At 41.6% G+C, this 20,775-nt stretch overlaps 1 protein-coding gene across 3 annotated transcripts in view; it reads left to right on the forward strand.

Annotated features, from left to right (window-relative positions):
• Positions 1-20,775, forward strand: part of PFKM (phosphofructokinase, muscle) — a 46,093-nt gene that overhangs the window by 9,670 nt on the left and 15,648 nt on the right. For 2 of the 3 annotated variants that reach the window (XM_027542691.1, XM_027542688.1), the window contains one exon: positions 14,976-15,065. In XM_027542691.1, the coding sequence (XP_027398492.1) occupies positions 14,984-15,065 (82 nt within the window). In that variant the 5' untranslated portion in view covers positions 14,976-14,983. Of the gene's footprint in view, positions 1-11,737; positions 11,879-14,975; positions 15,066-20,775 lie in introns of those variants that run through there. The other variant, XM_027542690.1, reaches the window with a different exon arrangement.

The raw sequence follows: 20,775 nt of genomic DNA on the forward strand, positions 1-20,775 counted from the left end.
TCCTGTCTAAGTACTATAGAATTCTCCTTAAACATCTTATACTTCTCTCCCCTAGAATGCCTTCTTTTGTAATAATTATGACTTTTTGCCCCTACTGTTTGCCTGGACTTCATGCCAACACCCCAATAGCTGTCTGATACCCAGAGAGCTCTGAGAAGTCTAAGAGGACCTTTTGGATGCCTCCCTGTACTTTGAGGATCTGTGTAAAGAATATGTCTTTGATTGCTTAATAACAAGATATGACATATAAGGGGAGCTCTCATATAAGATAGTTCTCTTTTGTGCACATTAGCTTTACCTGATGTGCTGAAAACAAGAAGACCACCACTAGATAGGACACAGTATAAGAAATAGTAGATTTTAACCACGTGGCATTCTATGTCCAAATGACTTTCTTCTTATGGGTTTACCTCTTATTTTCCCCTTACTCTGTGCCAAGTTCTCTAAAGCCTGAATTCTAGCTACCAATCCGAACAACTGAAAAAAGCTGATTATATTTTGGAAAAAATTCTAGACTTCCAGCAGAACCCTAACTAATTCCTCTCCTTAAGTCATTAGAATGGACATAACCCCCCACCCTTCACCCCTTGAGAAGTTTGTTTGAGAACCCCAGGTTCTTTTTGAGTGCAAACTCAGGAAATTTCAGTGTTCTCTGGAGGAGGGATCCACAGTGTCCTTTCCAGCCGCCTTACACTATACCAGAAATGAAAATAATCTTATGATGAAAGCAAATTCAGCTACTGGCTTAGTTTAGTCGCTTTGAGATGTGTTTTGGCACCAGCTCTTGTTTGACTGCCTAACATGCTGCTTTGTTTTATGACTCCTGGTCCTTACGCTGCTAAGCTGTGCACTTTATTCCTTACTCTTTCCTTAGGCACCCTAAGGTATGACAATGTTTAGACCCCTTTCACAAAGTCTTCTTCCTCAGTTACCATATTGTGTTTACCCATAAGCTCCACACACCGGCACCCTGCCCGGAAGGATGCTTCTCAGCCTCGCCATTAGAGGCCTGAGGATTAGGTATAAGATATATAAGTATTTTCAAGAATTTCCCAGATCTCAAAATTCTCTTATGTCATCAGTCTACCATCAAATTATACGTCCAAATTTTGAATCATTAGTCAACCAAAGCTCACTAACGTGCCCCTTCCAAGTCGTTAAGGTTCCTGAGAAACTATATTTGAAATTTAAAAGTTGTTTGATAAACAGAAAATTATGAAAAAATAAAATGTGTGGTCTTGGAGTTTAAGATTAAGGAAAATCCATTTATAAGGAGCTATCATGGTTTTATCATATCGTCCATCTCTCTAATGCTGGAATATATGTCCTCTGGTGTTCTCTCAAACAGCTTTATTTGGAAATAAATAAATACTACTAGAGTCTTAGTATCCAGGCCCCATTTTTTTTTTTTTACTCCATGTGCCCTCAATTAATATATTTTTGTCATAAAAATTTGATATATTACAATTTGTGATGGAATTATTGATTTCTCAATTATCTCCCAGGTCCAATGAAATATAAACTTCTTTGAACCTTTGATAGTCCCTCTAGAGGATAAGCCTCATGAGAGCTTATTATACCTCAGTACCTGGCACAATGACTGGCACATAATGAGTCCTCAATAAATATTTGTTGAGTATATGAATAAATTAATAATAAATTGGGTTTCTCAAAATTCTTATCAGGAAGACATTTATAGCCATTTCTTAACACGATGCATTTCTTCCATTAGCTACTCTCTATATTGTGTTGGCTTTTTACTAATTTAGTGCTCAGAAAGGAACATCTTCAGTTTTGGAGATTGCACTAGGATGACAATAGGCAAGGCCTAGTACTTCTGAGAAAATTCTTTTCTGTGACTCCCACCTCCAGCTGACCTGAAGTTTCCCCAGGTGCCTTTTGAGATGATATTTCTTTGAGTGGTCCTCATGGGGGTGATTGCTCCCTGGACAGAAAAAGGGATCTAAAGGATCAAGTATCTGGGGATAAGGCTAGGAGTAAATGACATTTCCTTGTCTTCACCTAAGTAAGGTAGACTCAGAAATGCAGTGATTCATTAAGAACTCCTACATTAAGATGTAGAAGTTAGTAGTGGGTAGAAAGAGGAAGGGGTGGACTGACTTAAATTTCAGCCTTTATATTCCCTTTTGGAATTAAAAAGCCCAGAATGTATGGGCAGCTCTTCCAGCTTCTCCTTTTTCAAATTTTAAATGCAGATTTATCAAGATATAAATCACATATCATAAAATTTATCCATTTAAAATGTGTAATTTGGATTTCTATCTACCAGTTCCCCATTCCAGTCCCCCAGCTCCAGTACAAGGAGCTTGAAAGTCACACTCCATGCTAACAACAAGTAATAGTAAAAAAAAGACTGAAAAGCCAGTAACTCTTCTTGAATCCATAAGAGCGGGGAGGACACGGGGCAAACTGCTAACTCCAAAATTGGAGAGACAAGCAAGTGAATACAGTTCATCACAGCTTCCTGGAGCAGAGACCCATGAGTGGAAACCTTGGGAAACACCGAAGGGTAGGAAAGCCTGAACTGTAATTGACAAATTGCTGGAGTCTCAGTGCAGACAACTCTAGGAGTTAAAAACTATAGGAAGATCCAGTCAAAGGGGTGCCCTCACAATATTGTGAGATTTACTCCCAGGAGTTTGACCAGATTCACACAGTAAGTATCAGAGAAAAATCTGGTTGGGCTTCCAGCAGGGGGAAGAGAAGAGGAACCATTCTGAACTAAACCAGAGTATTACGAGTTTTAGCTTGTATTTCTCACCTCAAGACAAGCCAATAAATTGAGAGGCGAGTTGATGTGGCAAGGAGTAACAGCTTTATTTGGAAAGCCAGAAGACTGAGAAGATGGTGAATTAGTGTCCCCAAGAAAACATCTTCCCTTAGTTAGAATTCTGGCTTCTTTCTATAGTAAAAGGAGGGTAAATTCCAGTTTCCTACATACATTAGTTTCTACCTTGCTGTAACCATTCACAAGTGGGCCTGGTCAGGAGGTTTCATGTGAGCTAAACAAAGGTATATTGGCGTAACATTTATTACACAGGAGGCAGAGTTTTCAGAGATGGGCCATTATGTATGCTAAGTCTCTTCAGTCGTGTCCGACTCTGTGCGACCCCATAGACGGCAGCCCACTAGGCTCCCCCGTCCCTGGGATTCTCCAGGCAAGAACACTGGAGTGGGTTGCCATTTCCTTCTCCAATGCATGAAAGTGAAAAGTGAAAGTGAAGTCTGTGTCTGACTCTTTGAGACCCCATGGACTGCAGCCCACCAGGCTCCTCTGTCCATGGGATTTTCCAGGCAAGAGTACTGGAGTGGGGTGCCATTGCCTTCTGTATAATTTAAGCCTATAGACAACATCCCTATAGTGAGTAACTTGTAGCAAAAGCAATAGAATACAAAAGTTAAAAGTAAAAGAAACATCCAATATGGAGTCAGATTTGTTCTTCCCTGTTACAAGAACATTTTGTTCTTAACAAGGCCTGCCTTCAGGAGAAACTAGTTAACCAAAGCCTAACTTACCAGAGTAAGTTATCAGAGTCTAACTGATCCGAGGAAGGGTAATACCGAAATCCAGCCCACTCTAGCTGTCCTATTCCATCTAAGGCGGGCAGGGAGGAAAAAAAAAAATCTGAGAAACACTTGTGAAATTCGTAGTCCAGAGGCATAGGCACCGTAAAAGGCTGAAATCTAATCACAGGACTATAGAATGCTTTCCCTCCCCAACACCTCACCACTGCATTATTAAGGCCTATTTACAGCACTTTCTTTTACCCAGTATGTCATGTCTGGCTACCAAGAAAAAATTATAAGGCATATAAAAAGGAAAAAAACCGTGTGAAGAGACAGCAAACATCGGCACCAAACATGGCAGGGATGTTAGAATCATCAGACCAGGAATTTTAAACACCTATGATTAATGTGCTAAGGGTCCTAGTGGATAAAATATCAATAGACGGCAAGTAGGAACAGACAAGCAATACAAGCAGAGAGATGGAAATCTTAAGAAAGGGACAAAAAGAAATGCTAGAAATGAAAACCCCTGTAATGGAAGTGGAAAATGCCTTTGATGGACTTCTTAGTAGACTGGGCATGGCTAAAGGAAGGTCTCTGGGCCAGAGGATATATCAATATAATCCTCAAAAATTGAAAAACAAAGAAAGTAGGAATCAACCTACCTGACTTCAGGCTCTACTACAAAGCCACAGTTATCAAGACAGTATGGTACTGGCACAAAGACAGAAATATAGATCAATGGAACAAAATAGAAAGCCCAGAGATAAATCCACGCACCTATGGACACCTTATCTTTGACAAAGGAGGCAAGAATATACAATGGATTAAAGACAATCTCTTTAACAAGTGGGGCTGGGAAATCTGGTCAACCACTTGTAAAAGAATGAAACTAGAACACTTTCTAACACCATATACAAAAATAAACTCAAAATGGATTAAAGATCTCAACGTAAGACCAGAAACTATAAAACTCCTAGAGGAGAACATAGGCAAAACACTGTCTGACATACATCACAGCAGGATCCTCTATGACCCACCTCCCAGAATATTGGAAATAAAAGCAAAAATAAACAAATGGGACCTAATTAAACTTAAAAGCTTCTGCACATCAAAGGAAACTATTAGCAAGGTGAAAAGACAGCCTTCAGAATGGGAGAAAATAATAGCAAATGAAGCAACGGACAAACAACTAATCTCAAAAATATACAAGCAACTCCTACAGCTCAACTCCAGAAAAATAAATGGCCCAATCAAAAAATGGGCCAAAGATCTAAATAGACATTTCTCCAAAGAAGACATACAGATGGCTAACAAACACATGAGAAGATGCTCAACATCACTCATTATCAGAGAAATGCAAATCAAAACCACTATGAGATACCATTTCACACCAGTCAGAATGGCTGCGATCCAAAAGTCTACAAATAATAAATGCTGGAGAGGGTGTGGAGAAAAGGGAACCCTCTTACACTGTTGGTGGGAATGCAAACTAGTACAGCCACTATGGAGAACAGTGTGGAGATTCCTTAAAAAACTGGAAATAGAACTGCCTTATGATCCAGCAATCCCACTGCTGGGCATACACACTGAGGAAACCAGAAGGGAAAGAGACACGTGTACCCCAATGTTCATCGCAGCACTGTTTATAATAGCCAGGACATGGAAGCAACCTAGATGTCCATCAGCAGATGAATGGATAAGAAAGCTGTGGTATATATACACAATGGAGTATTACTAAGCCATTAAAAAGAATACATTTGAATCAGTTCTAATGAGGTGGATGAAACTGGAGCCTATTATACAGAGTGAAGTAAGCCAGAAGGAAAAACACCAATACAGTATACTAACGCATATATATGGAATTTAGAAAGATGGTAACGATAACCCTGTATACGAGACAGCAAAAGAGACACTGATGTATAGAACAGGCTTATGGACTCTGTGGGAGAGGGAGAGGGTGGGAAGATTTGGGAGAATGGCATTGAAACATGTGAAATGTCATGTATGAAACGAGATGCCAGTCCAGGTTCAATGCACGATGCTGGATGCTTGGGGCTGGTGCACTGGGACGACCCAGAGGGATGGTATGGGGAGGGAGGAGGGAGGAGGGTTAAAAAGAAAAAAAAAAAAACAAAAACCGAAAAACAAAGAAAGTAAGACTGGAAAAAAACCAACAGAATATTGAAGGACTGTGGTACAACTACACCAGATGTAACATATACATAATAGGAATACCAAAAGAAAAGGAAGGAAGAGAAGAATTATTTGAAACATTAAAGACTGAGGATTTTCCCAAACTAATGTCAGACATTAAAGTACATACCTGGGAAGCTCATAGAACACCAAACAAGCTAAAGGCCAAACAAAAACACCCCTATACCTAGGCATATCATTTTCAATTACAGAAAATTGAAAATAAAATTCCTGAAAGGGGGAAAAAGCACCATACTTATAGAAGAACAAAGATAAGAATTATATCTGACTTCTCCACAGAGACCATACAAATAAGAGAGTGGCATGCATGCTCAGTCACTTCAGTCATGTCCAACTCCTTGCGACCCCATGGACTGTAGCCTGCCAGGCTGCTCTGTCCATTGGATTCTCCAGGCAAGAATACTGTAGTGGGTTGCCATGCCCTCCTAACCCAGGGATTGAATCTGTGTCTTTTAAGTCTCCTGCATTGGCAGGCGGGTTCTTTGCCACTACTGCCACCTAGTGGAGTAAATATTTTAAATGTTAAGAGAGACACCCTCCCCTCCTCCCGCCCCCACCACCAATCTACAATTCTGTACCCTGTGAAATTATCCTTCAAAAGTGAAGGAGATATATGTGAGACAGCAAAAGAGACACATATGTGAAGAACAGACTTTTGGACTCTGTGGGAGAAGGCAAGGGTGGGATGATTTGAGAGAATAGCATTGAAACATGTATATTACCACATGTGAAATAGATCGCCAGTCCAGGTTTGATGCATGAGACAGGGTGCTCAGGGCTGGTGCTCTGGGATGACCCTGAGGGATGGGATGGGGAGGGAGGTGGGTGGGGGTTTCAGGATGGGGAACACATGTACACCCATGGCTGATCCGTGTCAGTGTATGGCAGAAACCACTACAATATTGTAATTAGCCTCCAATTAAAATAAATTAATTTTTAAAAAGTAAAGGAGAAATAAAGATTTTAAGGGGATGAGATGATTGGATAGCGTCACCAACTCAATGGACATGAGTTTGAGCAAGCTCTGGGAGATGGTGAAGGACAGAGAAGCCTGGTGTGCTGCAGTCCATGAGGTTGCAGAGTCAGACATGACTGACAGGACAGTCATGACAGACATGACTGAGTGACTGAACAACAGCAACAGTAAAACCAAATTGAGGGAATTTTTTTGCCCATAGACCTGCCTTGCCAGAAATGTTAAAAGCAGTTCTTCAGAGAGAAGAAAAATAATATAGGTCAGAAACTCAGATCTGTTTAAAGAAGAGCATCAAAGAAGGAATAAGTGAAGATAGAACAAAACCTTTCATTTTTCTTAATGGATCTAACAGCAATTTGTTCAAAATAATAGCCACAGTATATTCACTTATGTACGCTTATGTGTTTATCATGGGCTTCCCAGGTGGCGCTAGTGGTAAAGAACCCGCCTGCGCCTGCCAATGCAGGAGACATAAGGGACAAGGGTTCAGTCTCTGGATTGGGAAGATCCCCTGGAGAAGGGCATGGCAACCCACTCCAGTACTCTTGCCTGGGGAATCCCATGGACAGAGGAGCCTGGCAGGCTACAGTCCATGGGGTTGCGAAGAGTTGGACACAACTGAAGTGACTTAGCATGCATGCACCCATGTGTTTATCATACATATGCTTATTTATGTTTATATATAAGTAAAATAAATGACAGAAATGATACAAGGGATGGGAGGAAGGAATTAGGCTTATTTTGTTGTTATAGGTATTCATATGACTTGTGAAATGACATCGTGTTATTTGAAAGTGGACTAGAATTAGTTGCAAATGTATGTTGCAAATTCTAGGGCAACCACTAAAAAAAAGTAGAAAGGTATTACTGCTATGCTAAGAAAGGAGGGAAAAATAGAGTCACATAAAATACTTCATTAAAACCACAAAAGGCAGAAAAAGAGTGGAAGACAAAATAGAAACAAAAAACAAGGACAACAAATAGAAAATTGTAATGAATATGGTATATATTAATCCAATACTCATTTTGAATGTCAGTGGTCTAAATGTACCAGTTGAAAGATACATTGTCAAAAGTTGATCTGAAAACGTGACCCAACTGTGTTGTCCACAAAAAACCCACTTTAAATATAAAGCTATTTATAGATAAAAAGTAAATGGATGAGAAGAATATTCCATGCTAGCACTAATCAAAAGAAAGCAGGGATGGTTGTATTAATTTTAGACATGGCAGAGTTCAAAGAAAAGTTAACAGGGATGAAGATGGGCATTACCTAATGATAAAGGGGTCAATTCTCCAAGAAGATCCAATTCTTAATGTGTATGTGCCTAACAACACAACATCAAACTACGTGGGGCAAAGACTGATAGAACTAAAAGGAGAAATAGATGAATTAACTATCACAATTAGAGACTTCAACATCTTTCTCTCAGAAGTGGACAGATACAGCATACAGAAAATATGGACATCAGTGATCTCAACGCCATCAGTGAACTGAATAGTATTGATTTCAGCAATTCGTCCAACAATAGCTGAATATAAATTTTTCTCAAGGTGACTTGATTCACCCATGCATTCATTCATACATACATGATAACATATTCATCATGACAGACCACATTCTGGGCTATAAAAAACATCTTAACTAATTTAAAAGAACAGAAATTATATAATTGCTGCTTTCAGATCACAGTGGAATTAAACTAGAAATCAGTAACAGAAAGATAACTGGAAAATGCCCCAATACTTAGAGGTTAAACAACACAAATCTAAGTAACACTTTAGTCAAAGAAGAAATCCCATGATAAATTTAAATATATTTTAAACTAAATAAAATTAAAAGCACAATTTATTAAAATTTGTCAGATGCAGAGAAAGCAGTGCTTAGAAGGAAATTTATAACATTGTGTGGATATATCAGAAAAGCAAGTGATCTAAATCTCATAGTATCCTAAGTTTCCATCTTATGAAATTAGGAGAAGAACAAATTAAATCCAAAGTACTCAGACAAAAAAAAAAATTAGAACAGAAATCAATAAAATTGAAGACAAAAAAATCAATAGAGAAAATGTAACTAAAGCTAGTTTTTAAAAAAGGTCAATAAAGTTAATAAATCTCTGGATAGGTTAACTAAGAAAAAAAAAAAAGAACACAAATTGCTAATGGCCAAAATGAAGGAGGGGACATTGCTACAGATCCCGTGAAAATTAAAAGGATGATAAAGGAATACTACGAACAATTCTGTGCCCACAAATTTGGTAACCTATGTCAAATGGACCAATCCCTTGAAAGATACAATCTGCCAACATTCACACAAGGAGAAATAGATGATTTGAATAGGTCTGTATTAAAGAAATGGAATTAATAATAACCTTTTCATGTACTTATCGGTTGTATATTTTCTTTAGATATATGTCTTTTCAAATGCTTGCCCATTTTTCTTTGTTACTATCACAACTTTATTTGATATTTCATTGAACAGAATATATTTTTTGAAATTAATAGACTTTGTTAGAGCAGTTTTAGACTTACAGAAAATTGAGCAGATTGCACAGTTCCCATATATCCTGGCTGTTTTCTGCTCAGTTTCCCCTATTATTAACATCCTGCATTGGTGTGGTACATTTGTTACAATAGATGAACCAGTATTGATGCATTATTATTGACTAAAGTCCATACTTGACATTAGGGTTTACACTTTGTGTTTTATGATTCTGTAACTTTTGACAAATGCGTAATGTCATGTATCCTCCATTATAGCATCATACAGAATAGTTTCACTGCCAAAAACATCCCTTGAGTTCCGCCTATCTATTGCTCCATCTCTACTCTGAACCCTCGGCAACCACTGATCTTTTCACTGTCTTTATAGTTTCACCTTGTCCAGAATGTCATATAGTTGGAATCACATAGTATGCAGTATTTTCAGACTAGTTTCTTTCACTAAGCAGTATGTTTTAAGATTCCTCCATGTCTTTTTCTTGGCTTTGTAGGTCATTTTGTTTTATTGCCTTATTTGATGGATGAACCACAGTTTGTTGGAGAAGGCAATGGCACCCCACTCCAGTACTCTTGCCTGGAAAATCCCATGGATGGAGGAGCCTGGTGGGCTGCAGTCCATGGGGTCTCAAAGAGTCAGACACAGACTTCACTTTCACTTTTCACTTTCATGCATTGGAGAAGGAAATGGCAACCCACTCCAGTGTTCTTGCCTGGAGAATCCCAGAGACAGGGGAGCCTGGTGGGCTGCCGTTTATGGGGTCGCACAGAGTCGGACACGACTGAAGCGACTTAGCAGCAGCAGCAGCAGCAGCCACAGTTTGTTTATCCATTTACCTTTGGAGGGACATTTTGGTTGCTTCCAGTTCCTGGCAATTTTGAACAAAGTTGCTATTAAACATTTATGTGCGGGGTTTTATATAGGTATAGTTTTCAACTCACTTAAATACCTCAGAATATGATTGCTGGATCATATGGTAATGCTATATTTAGCTTTGTAAGAAACTGCCAAAGTATCTTTAAAAGTGACTATACCATTTTACATTTGTATCAACAAAGAGTTCTTGTTGCTTCACATTCTTGTCAGTATTTGGTACTATCAAGTTTTCGTTCTAATAGATGGTAGTGGTCTCTCTGTTTTAATTTGCAGTGCCTAATGACATGATTTTGAGCATCATTTCATATGCTTATTTGCCATCCGTCATCTTTGGTGAGGTATCTGTTAAGATCTTTTGCCCATTTTTAAATTGGTTTATTATCTTTTTATGGTTGGGTTACAAGAGTTATATATTCTCTTATATATATATCTTTATCAGATATATGATTTGCAAATATTTTGTCCCATTCTATGGGTTGTCTTTTCACTTTTTTGATGGCAACATTTGCAGAAAGTTAATTTTGTGTAGTCATGTGTTTTTATCCTATGACTTGCATTGGCACTTGCACTGTTATTGTTTGCAGTATGTGCAGATGCAGAAACAAAAGTAAGCAAGAGGTGGGGTGGTAAAAACAGCAAGGAGATGAGAGATGGCTGTGGAGAGGGGTTGAAACAAGGCATGGGTGGAGCAGTGGAAAGAGTAAAGAGGAACTGGGTAAAAGGATGCACCTCTTCCTCAAGTAGTACTTGATCCATGTTCCCAGGATGGATTCTTCTTGCTTTGTAGCCCAACAGATACGATTGCCTCACTCTCAGAATCCTGCATCCCCTTCTATTGCAGGCTTGAGAATGAGGCTGTCAAGGCAGGGTTCTTGCCTCTTAGTTTAGCGACTAAACAACGAAAACAACTCTCATTCCTCGCTAGGTTCCCTGTATTTTCTCTGAGAAAGGTATGTAAATACAAAAGGGGTTTTTGACGTCCCTCATGAGTTTGAGGAAGCTCCGGGAGATAGTGAAGGACAGGGAAGCCTAACGGGCTGCGGTCCATGGCGTCGCAGAGTCAGACCCGACTGAGCGACTGAACAACTACATAGAATATGTCAATACCAGTGATCAATGTTCCTCAAGGGCAGGGATTCGGCTCAGACGGTAATGAATCTGACTGCAGTGCAGGAGACTCGGGTTCAATCCCTGGGTCGGGAAGATCCCCTGGAGGAAATGGCAACCCACTCCAGTATTCTTGCCTGGAGAAGTTCATGGACAGAGGCTACAGTCCATGGGGTCGCAAAAAGTCGGACACGACTGGACGACTAACACTTAACAAAGTGACAGAGGTGGGAGACAGTCGACAGGGCCAGAGAGGGAGGCTTATTTTTAGTTGCGGAGGATGTTTGAATGCAGAAAAGCCCCAGCTAGGAAAACTGTCTCTGAGGACAACAAGGGGAGGAACTAAATAAAACCTGGCTCCCACTGTGTACCGGAGCTGATGGCTCCCGAGCTGGATGTGGGAACCCTTTGGGGAGCGGAGAAACTAAGCCCCTGTCACGTTTGTGCTGTGTTCTTAAGGGGGAGGGGGAAGGGGGAAGGGGAGGAGAAAGGCGAGCAGAAGCGGGAGGAGCCTTGCGGCCCGCATCAGCTTAGTGGAGGATGAAAAGCCTCTCCTCTTTCCCCTCCCCGGCTGCCTCCACCTGGCTCCTCCCAGTGTTCGCCAAGCTCCCCTCCCCCTTTCCCCAAGGACAATCTGCAAAGAAGCCCTGGCGGAGGAGAGCTAAGACTCTAAGGCAAGAGGGGCCCTTGGGTAAAGAGCGAGGGGGATAGCCGAGAGCGAGCGAGGTGGGAATGAACGTGCTGGGAGTTGGCGGTGGGAGAGCAGAAGGGAGCAGACAGGGAAAGAAGAGGTGGTGCGGCATCAGAAGGAGGAGCTGAGGGGGGATGGGTGACGAATCCTAGCCCCTGGACTCGTCTCCCTGACTCGTCTCCCTGGCGTGCACACCCTGTCTCTGCCTGGGAATCAGGGATGGGTGGGTGGTGCTCCGACCTAGTAGCTCTCGGCAGCCTGACTCCTGCCCTGGCACTCATCCAATTCAAGTCAGCGCTCCTAGGATGCTGCCTCTCCTGTATTTCTACCTCCCTCGTGCTTTTCTGCGCACCTGAGATTTTATATATAGGTTTCAACATGTCTGTTTCTACATGTGTGTCACTGTTGATCCATTTATTTATGACTCTGCTTGTATATCTGTGTCTTGTGCCTCTATAACAATTTTAGAGATGCAACAGAAGAATTTGAGCTGTTTTTTTTTGCAGGTCAGCACTCCCCACCTTCCCCCCGTTTATGATGCATTCTCTCCGTCACTGAAGCCTCTGTGGGTGGAAGATCCCTGTATGGATTTCTATCAGGGATGAGCTCCCAGAGTGAATAAGCAGAGGAAAACTCAGGGAAAAAGGGATTGGCACAGTACTCAAACGTTTTGTTCTTTTCTTTCCAAAATTTTGCCTTCCTATTTGCAGCAACCACTTAGGCTTTCTATTCTTGAGAACTGCAGAAATTTGCACATGAACACTCATTCAATAGGAGAGTGTCTCTATTCTTGTGTGTTTGTGTTCCTCTCACTATTTGTTGCTATGTGCTTTCTTAAGTCCTGTTTGTATCTGTATGTGTTAGAAGTAGAAGGAATATGTATCCAAGCATATTTAAATTTTTTTCTATATTTGTGTGCCTCTCCAGTTGTCAGTTCACTGATGTGCACAGGCTTCGGTAGGCTGTGGGAAGCTTTAACAAATGAAAATGATCCCCCCAACCCCCAGGAGCTTTCAGTCTAGTTAGGGAAAATGACTTTAGCAATCTTTAGCCCAGGTATCTGCAAACTTTTTCTTTTGAAGGCCAGATAGTAAATGTTTTAGGGTCTCTGTTGCAATAATCTACTCTGCTCTTGTAGCACAAAAGCAGCCATAGATAATTACCAAAAGAATGTGAGTGGTATGAGCACTGAAAACTGAATTTCATATAAGTTTTATATGTGATGAAATTGCTTTTTCAACCACTCAAAATGTAAAAACTTTTCTTAGTTTGCTGCCTTACAAAGACATTGGAAGGGTTCAATTTGGCTCCTGGGCTGTAGTTTGCTGACTCCTTATTTAGCCCAACTTTTTCAACACATAAGAAGCAACTAAAATATCACATAAAGCAATAATTCAGTGCTAAGCGGGTGATCTGGTTTCAGAAACACTATGTGATTTGAGGAGGTTCAGAAAGAAGTACTCCTTGACCTGTGGTAATCAGTGAAGGCTTAATAGGTTTAACAGGAATGTGACTAGGACAGGCCTTAAATAATGGAGTAGGATATTGATCTGTGGAAAGAGCCAGGATAGCCTTCCACACAAGTGATGCAATGTGCACAGGCACAGAAGTGGGGAGGAACAAAGTGATGTTTAGATGTTAATGGAGCAGAAAATTTGCAGGAGCCAAGGTTGGAGCTCCAGGCAAGAGTTAGGTCATGGAAGCTTTGAATGCAACCCAAGAAGTTTGGGTTTATCTGTCAGTACTGATTATATGCAGCATATTTGTGAACCTGTGTTTGTTAACAACACTACGTATGTTTGTGTATGTTTTCTTCATGAGTGTCTCATTGCATGTATTTTCTTGGCTTGTGTATGGATTTATATGTGGATGTGACCTGTGTATTTATCAGCAGCTACCCTGATTGTCCCAGGGTTCACATCTGAAACATGAGCTGTACTTAAAGGTCATCAGCTTCTGATCGTGTGAATGAATCCTCTCTCCACTGAGGCCTCAGAGGCCTATGACCTTCCCTTGGAGGTTTATTTGGTGTCTGAAATAGAGTGGAGAAGGGAAGCACAAGCAGAGGGAGACCAGCTATTGAAGAAAACAATTCAGATGGAAAGAGGCCATGAGGACAGAAAAGGAGGATAAAGGAAGATAATAAGAAGGAGAATAATAGGGTTTGGTAACTGTTTTGATTCTTGAGATTAAAGAGGAGATAAATTTTAAAAATAACAGCGGTTGGTTAGCCTGGATAACTGGGAAAGTGATGATTCAGTTGGCATTTTTATGGATGCGAAAGTATGTCTTGTATTTTCCTTTGAGAGAGATAAGTCCTAAAGACAAAAATATGAAGGTGTTCACATGTTATGTGTACATATTCATGTCTCTGTGGCAGTGATTTTGTGTTACTCTTCACATTTGGTAGTGTTTAGTGTGAGGGGCAAGGCCTGAAGATAAAGGATCAAGAGATGCATAGGAGGCAGAGACCCTGAGAGGGATGGGAAAAGCCAGAGAAAGTCCCTCACCATTCCGAAGCCTGAACCATTATTTTGCCCAAGCTCCAGTGTGCCTGTATAACCTGGAACTCCCGTTCCAACTTAGCCCATTTCCATAACACCCAACTCAAATCTTAACCAAAACCCAACCTACTGTTGTTTTTCTGTTTCTGTTTTGTTGGTTCGAAGTGCCCTAAGCCTCATTTGATTCCTGTCCTCTGCAATAGCCCTTCCCTTCATTAAAAGAGAGGATTCTGTGAAGCTAACTTAACTTTTCTCCTTTCTCATTTCTGTTCAGTCACCCACCCTTCTCCTTGACCTTAGCTTCTTCTCCAAATAGGCTCCAGTTGGGGTGGGAGGGATTAGCTAGGACTTTTGCGGTCTTAGGCTTGATTTCTGTGACATTTCAGCCTGTCATTCTGCGAGGGTGTGGTTCTTTTCTGGAAGAAGTCCAAAGATCCTAGGCTGCAAACCTCAGACTCAGTATAGTGGGACAGCCTGACTGTGAGGTGGCTCTAGCCAGTCTAACAGAGCCATCTTCCAAGCTCATAGCAGCCTCGATCCCGTTGTATCCTAACTGGCCATTCTTTTGAATTCTAGAGTGGATCATGACCCATGAGCACCATGCAGCCAAAACCCTGGGAATCGGCAAAGCCATCGCCGTGTTAACCTCTGGTGGCGATGCCCAAGGTAAGGAAGAGGGCCCAGCTTGGGGAGAGGGCCTGGCTGGGAGGCCCTGCAAAACCCACAAAAACCATAGTTGGGAGGCCCCCTTGAATTTCTTGACTCCCTCAGCCTTAGCCTGTAGAACAGAACTATCCTCCTTAAGATCCTCCTGCTGTGCATTTACACAGGGACCTGGGGCTTCCCCAAAATCTCTGTTAGGTCTAAGTCCTCACGTGCTTTTGGATTTCACTTGCTCTACTTTTTTTTTTTGAACTGTTTATTTTATATTGGGTTATAGCCAATTCACAATGTTGTGATAGTTTTGGGCAGGGAACAGAGGCACTCAGCCATACATATACATGTATCCATTCCCCCCTGAACTTACTTAGGTCTTCATAAAGCTTCTTTCCAAGTTTCTCTGAAGATCTGGGACAATTTGGGTCCTTCGGTACTCAGAAAACTGGTGTTTTCTCAAGCAGGATTGGAAAGGAGACTAAAAAGAGATAAAATTGTTGAGAAGGCAGTAGGTGGATTCACTTCAAGTACATTGGAAATGTTGGGAAAAGGAGGGGATTTGGAACTGGTATTTGATGGGCTCTAGCAAATCTTCAGGAGCCAACTCTGGTGTCAGGGCTCCTGTGTGGACCAGGGTCAGGCGCCTCACTCTCACAACACATTTCCTTCTCCTAGGCGCACGCACGTCCACGTCATTCTGCCGTTCTGTTTTCTCTGACCTCTCCTGCTCTTCCATTCTTTTAACCCTTAAACAAACAGGAAAAGCAGCAGTTAATCAGTACATACCAAAGGTTGTGGAGGGTGGGTGGGGGGCGGCAGGCGGAAGAAAGCTAAGTCCTTTGGCTTGAGTCCAGGAGACCTGGGAGTCAGAACTGTCAGGTATATGGAAAGATGAAGAGAGAAAGAAGGGGATCTCAGCTGGCCTCCCCTTCCCTCTGCACCTCTCTTCCCTTGGGTTTTTAAACACCCACTTTGTATAGAGCCCTGTCTTGTGTGTTGTGGAGACGCTGATTTCCTTTGGGAACTGTAATTTAATGAGGAAAGATGTCATATGTTATTAAAATTCTTAATAAATAACAATAACATAAATAACAATAATCAAGTGTGTCTTAGCCCACTTATCCTACTTAGCCCACTCTATCCTTATTCTTAGGATAGAATCCACTTATGTATTGAAATGGTAGGTCTTGGTTGGACTAACCAGGGAAGGCTTCGTGGAAAAGATAGATTTCGAGAAACTGAATTCTTCATTCAAGTAAAGTGCGTAAATCGGTGCATGATGCAGTAAATACAACACCAATTCAATAAAAAGTGAATTGTTGAGCATCTGCTGTGTGCCAGACAGGATGGGAGATGCTACGCCTTCATCAGTGAAAGATTCACCCATCGTCTTTGTTCTTATGACTCTTCTAACTAGTATGTTAGTAAAGCTAGACTTTAAGTATATTTTAAACTAATGTTTAATTATAATTGTGATATCTGTTATGAACAGGAAAACAGAGGAAGGAGGCAAGAGGCCTGAGTTTAGGAATAGTAGCCAGATTAGGAACACAGACCTGGTTTCTGTTGCTTCTCTCTCCTCTCCTGGAAAGAATCTCATATTAGTACTGAGTTCCTCAACATAAACTCTGAATATTGGTCCTAAAACCTTGGTAGGGTGGCCTGTGGAACTGGATTGTCAGATTAGGGGAAGCAAGAGCCTGCTAAAAATCCAGATGAGGTCCACAGAGTTATGAACTTATGAAGAAGCAGAGCTTTCTGGAGAGGGAAGGAGGTTTAAAAAAAAGAAGTCTAGGGTTTAACATGGATCCAAGAGCAGCAGAGCCCTTACAGCTTCTGATCCTGAGCAGAGAGACCCTCATTCTAGAGACAGGCACAGTGTACCCAGGGACATATCCCACTGCAAAGCCGTATAACATCTCAGGTGCGTGTTAGTAGGGACAGAGAGTGGTAGGATAGAATTCTTGGGAGGAAGGAAGCGAAACAGCAAACTCAAAGTAGATTTGAGAGGTCCCAACTGAAAGGTCCCAAGTGAAACATTTTGAACAAATGTTTAATTATAATTGCTCAAACGTTTAATTATAACAGCTCAAATGCAGAAGTGGCCTGCCTGGAGATAGGTTTGTGGGGCCCTCATTCTCCCAGGGAGAGGCACAGGAAGGTTTTTCCCTAGAGGCTGTAGGCCACATGGCAGAGAGAGGTCAGCTCTATAAGATCCAGAGGCGCCTCAGCTCTGTTGTTCCCTGACCTTAGCAAGGTTGCTGCTGCTGAGTTGCTTCAGTTGCGTCTGACTCTTTGTGACTCTATGGACTGTAGCTCACCAGACTCCTCTGTCCATGGGATTCTCCAGGCAAGAATACTGGAGTGGGTTGCCTTGCCCTTCTCCAGGGGATCTTCCCAACACAGGGATCAAACCCACGTCTCTTAGGTCTCCTGCATTGGCAGCCAGGTTCTTTACCACTAGCGCCACTATTAGCAAGGCTAATAGCATCTTAAAATAGAAGAGTGGCCAAGAATCAGACATCCTGAACTCAGAAACTGGGCTGATTAGATGCCAGATCCTAACCCCCTTTCCAGCCCAGAAGTGGTCCCAATCTGCCTGAAACCACACTACATTTGGGCTAATGAAATGGGCATATTCTGCTGGAAAGGACCTTAGTCACCTGCTCTATCCCTCTGTCCTCAGACAGGCAGTCTATTCCAAAAGCATATTTATCCTATTTTTAAAGGTTCGTTGGAATAGGATTCTATTTCCTCTCCATAGCTGTTCTAGGATTTACAACTTTTAATTATGTAGCCGTCAGAAAGTATAATTATATCTAACAAACGTTTGCTCCTCATGTCCTTTTTTTTCTTATTCAAAGTTCAGTTAAGGTGGAAAGAAAAATTTTAGCAAAAAGGTAGTGACCAAGTCATTTATTTGTTTTCTCCTATCTCATGTCATAGACCCATCCCCTGTAGTCCTCCCTACAGCCTCTTCCCAACAGGCTGTAATTGGAGACTCCAAAGTACGTGCTTCTGATGCTCTCCAGAGTCCCTCGTGGCTGTGCCCAGAGTACCCCTGAGTGGTGCCTGTAATCTTATCCTTCGTCTTGCTTCTAATAAGGTAGACAGCTGCTCATGGAGGGTTATTTAGGGCAACATGGAACAGCCAAGGACTGGCCTGGGACCAGAACAGGCCGGTGACATTAAGTAGGAGAGCCCAAAGCATTACTGGAACTTTCTAGTATAATCTATACAGCCCAGTCTGTGACTTCTAGGGAACTAAGGGTACAGAGGCACAAAAGTGGTCTTAAAACTTGATTTCTAGGAAACACTCAGATATCCAGTTCTGAGGCAGGGAGGATGACCTCTGAAAGTTGGTATGGTAAAAAGGCAGAGGGAGGAGAAAGGAGAATCTTCTTCTCTTGTGGGATTTTTCTTCTGCCCAAGAGACTTAGATGTTTCTTGCCCACCATCTATTGTTTGTTTTACACTTAAAACCTTTGAAGTGATTTGTTTTCCTTTAATTTTTTTCTCCCCTACCCTTCCTCAGCTCAGGAGCAGGAAAGAGCATTCCAACCTATACATTTCAGAAAAATATTTTTTCCTTCTTTTGTAAGATTACAGATTTATACTCCTCCAGGTATCCAAAAGAGAATCCCACAGGCCTTGGGAAAGTCTAGAAAATAAACAGTAGTTTCGTATTTGTCCTGATTTTTAAAAATTGGATTTATTCATTTTTCCTAAAGCACTGATGGCTTTCCCTTGACTCTGACTTTATGTTTTTTTAATACACACAGGCTTTTCCTAAAGCTTCTGGGAAGGCCTCTCCCTTCATAGATTTTTTCACTTTTGATTCCTTCAAGTCCATCAGATAGATGTCTAGACTTTGCCTTGGTGATGTAATAAGTATGTTTTGACATCAGTGCTATCCAGTGACCTCTTGTTGGCAAGCCCAACCTTCCAGTTCTCATCTCGGATCAATTATCAGACACCTACGTCAGAGTTCCCACTTTTGAAACTGTCCCCTTTGGCTTCTAAGATGTTGCTGAGTCCTGGTTCTCCTCCTGTCTTTCTTGCTGCTCCTTATTCCTTCAACACTGGTGTCCCTCAGGGTTCCATTCTTTGCCTCTTTCCCTTCTAATTTTACCTGTTTTCTCGAGACGGTCTTCCAGGTCTGCATGGATGACCCACAAGAACTTCAAACTCAGTACATCCAGATATGACTATATCATCCCCACCCTGATCTTCCCAAACCCAAACCCACCTCCGCTCAGCTAACTGCACAGTTTTCCCTGGGGCCTAAGGCAGTCATGGAGCATATCCTCCTTCCTTTCCAACACCTTGAAATCTAATCATGTACTGATTAGATGGAAGTCCCATTGCTTCTGTTTCCTAGGTTCTCCTGCCCAGTCTCTGTTCCGTCCCAAATGCCCAGGCGAGGCCCGATTGTTCTTGTCACTGCAGCTAGGCAGCCATCTAATTCTAGTGTTCCCTCTTTCCAGTCTGTCTTCCGCATCGCTGCTAGGGTGATCTTTCTGATCCACAGAGCTCATTATGTCCCTCCGCTCTTCAAAGATTCCCCATTGACTATAACTTTTATGTTTTTTAAGTTACAGACCTCTTTAAGAATCAATGAATGCTGTGGATCTTCTCTCCGAAGAAATGCCCTTGCCCACAAAGCTTTTCATACAGGTTCTTGGGATTCATGGATTCCCTGAAACCATCACCCATGGATCCCCAGTCAAACCCCAGCTTCCAGAATAAAAATTAGCCTTCCCTCAATGGGCACACAGGCCCCTGCCCCGCTGCACAGCTTCATCTCTCTATAGTTTTCCAGTTTATTCTTTATAATACAGAGTTATGTAAGGCTACTCCTTGACCCTCAATGTTATTTGTGCTATTCCTCCCGCCTATAACACTGTCCCCAGACTCGTCCATCTGACCAAAAGATTTGAAAGGAAATTATCCTTTAGGTCTCAGGACAAATGCGGTCTTTTCTGTATCACCTTCCCTGACTTCCTCCTGGTGTCATAGATGCTTCTTCTCCTCATCCCCATTGCACTTTGTACAAATCCCCTCCATATGGATCCAAATTAGAACCACACTATAATTCCTCCCGTGTTTTTTTTTTTTTTAATTTTTAATTTTTGGGCCTTGCTAAGCAGCTGTGAAATCTTAGTTTCACAACTAGGATTCATGCCCCCTGCAGTGTGAGTACAGAATCTTAACCCCTGGGCCACCAGGCAAGTCCCTCTTCCCTTGTCTTGAGGACCATTCCCAAGTCCTTTATCTTTGTATCCCTAGACACTCTGTCATACCCTGATGCATCTTTCCCAGTGCCTGCATAGAGTTAGGAACATGAGAGGTATTTAATAAATATTTGTTAAGTAAGTAGATAGTAAGGCATTAAGTTTGATTTGGAGCTTAAAGCCATGTAAAACCAACTTTTGTCGACCTGCAAACAAACAAACCTGAAAAATAGATATTCTGGCCTTTTTGATTCTATTCAGTTCCAGATAGCTTTGGATTATGCAATAGTTCATGATGGGTTTTAGCCTGCTGCTGCAGATTTTTCCAATTACTGGCTTCTCGAGTGCTTACTGGTATTTCTCCAGGCAGGTTAAGGACCACATGAATAGATTTTAGGTTGAAACAAAAATGTGTAATGTGTACAGGGCTACCTGAGGGAGGGTGATTAAGTGGTTCACAAGAAGTTGATCTGTCATGGCATCAC

Source organism: Bos indicus x Bos taurus, chromosome 5, assembly GCF_003369695.1.
Source record: "Bos indicus x Bos taurus breed Angus x Brahman F1 hybrid chromosome 5, Bos_hybrid_MaternalHap_v2.0, whole genome shotgun sequence".
NCBI lineage: Eukaryota > Metazoa > Chordata > Mammalia > Artiodactyla > Bovidae > Bos > Bos indicus x Bos taurus.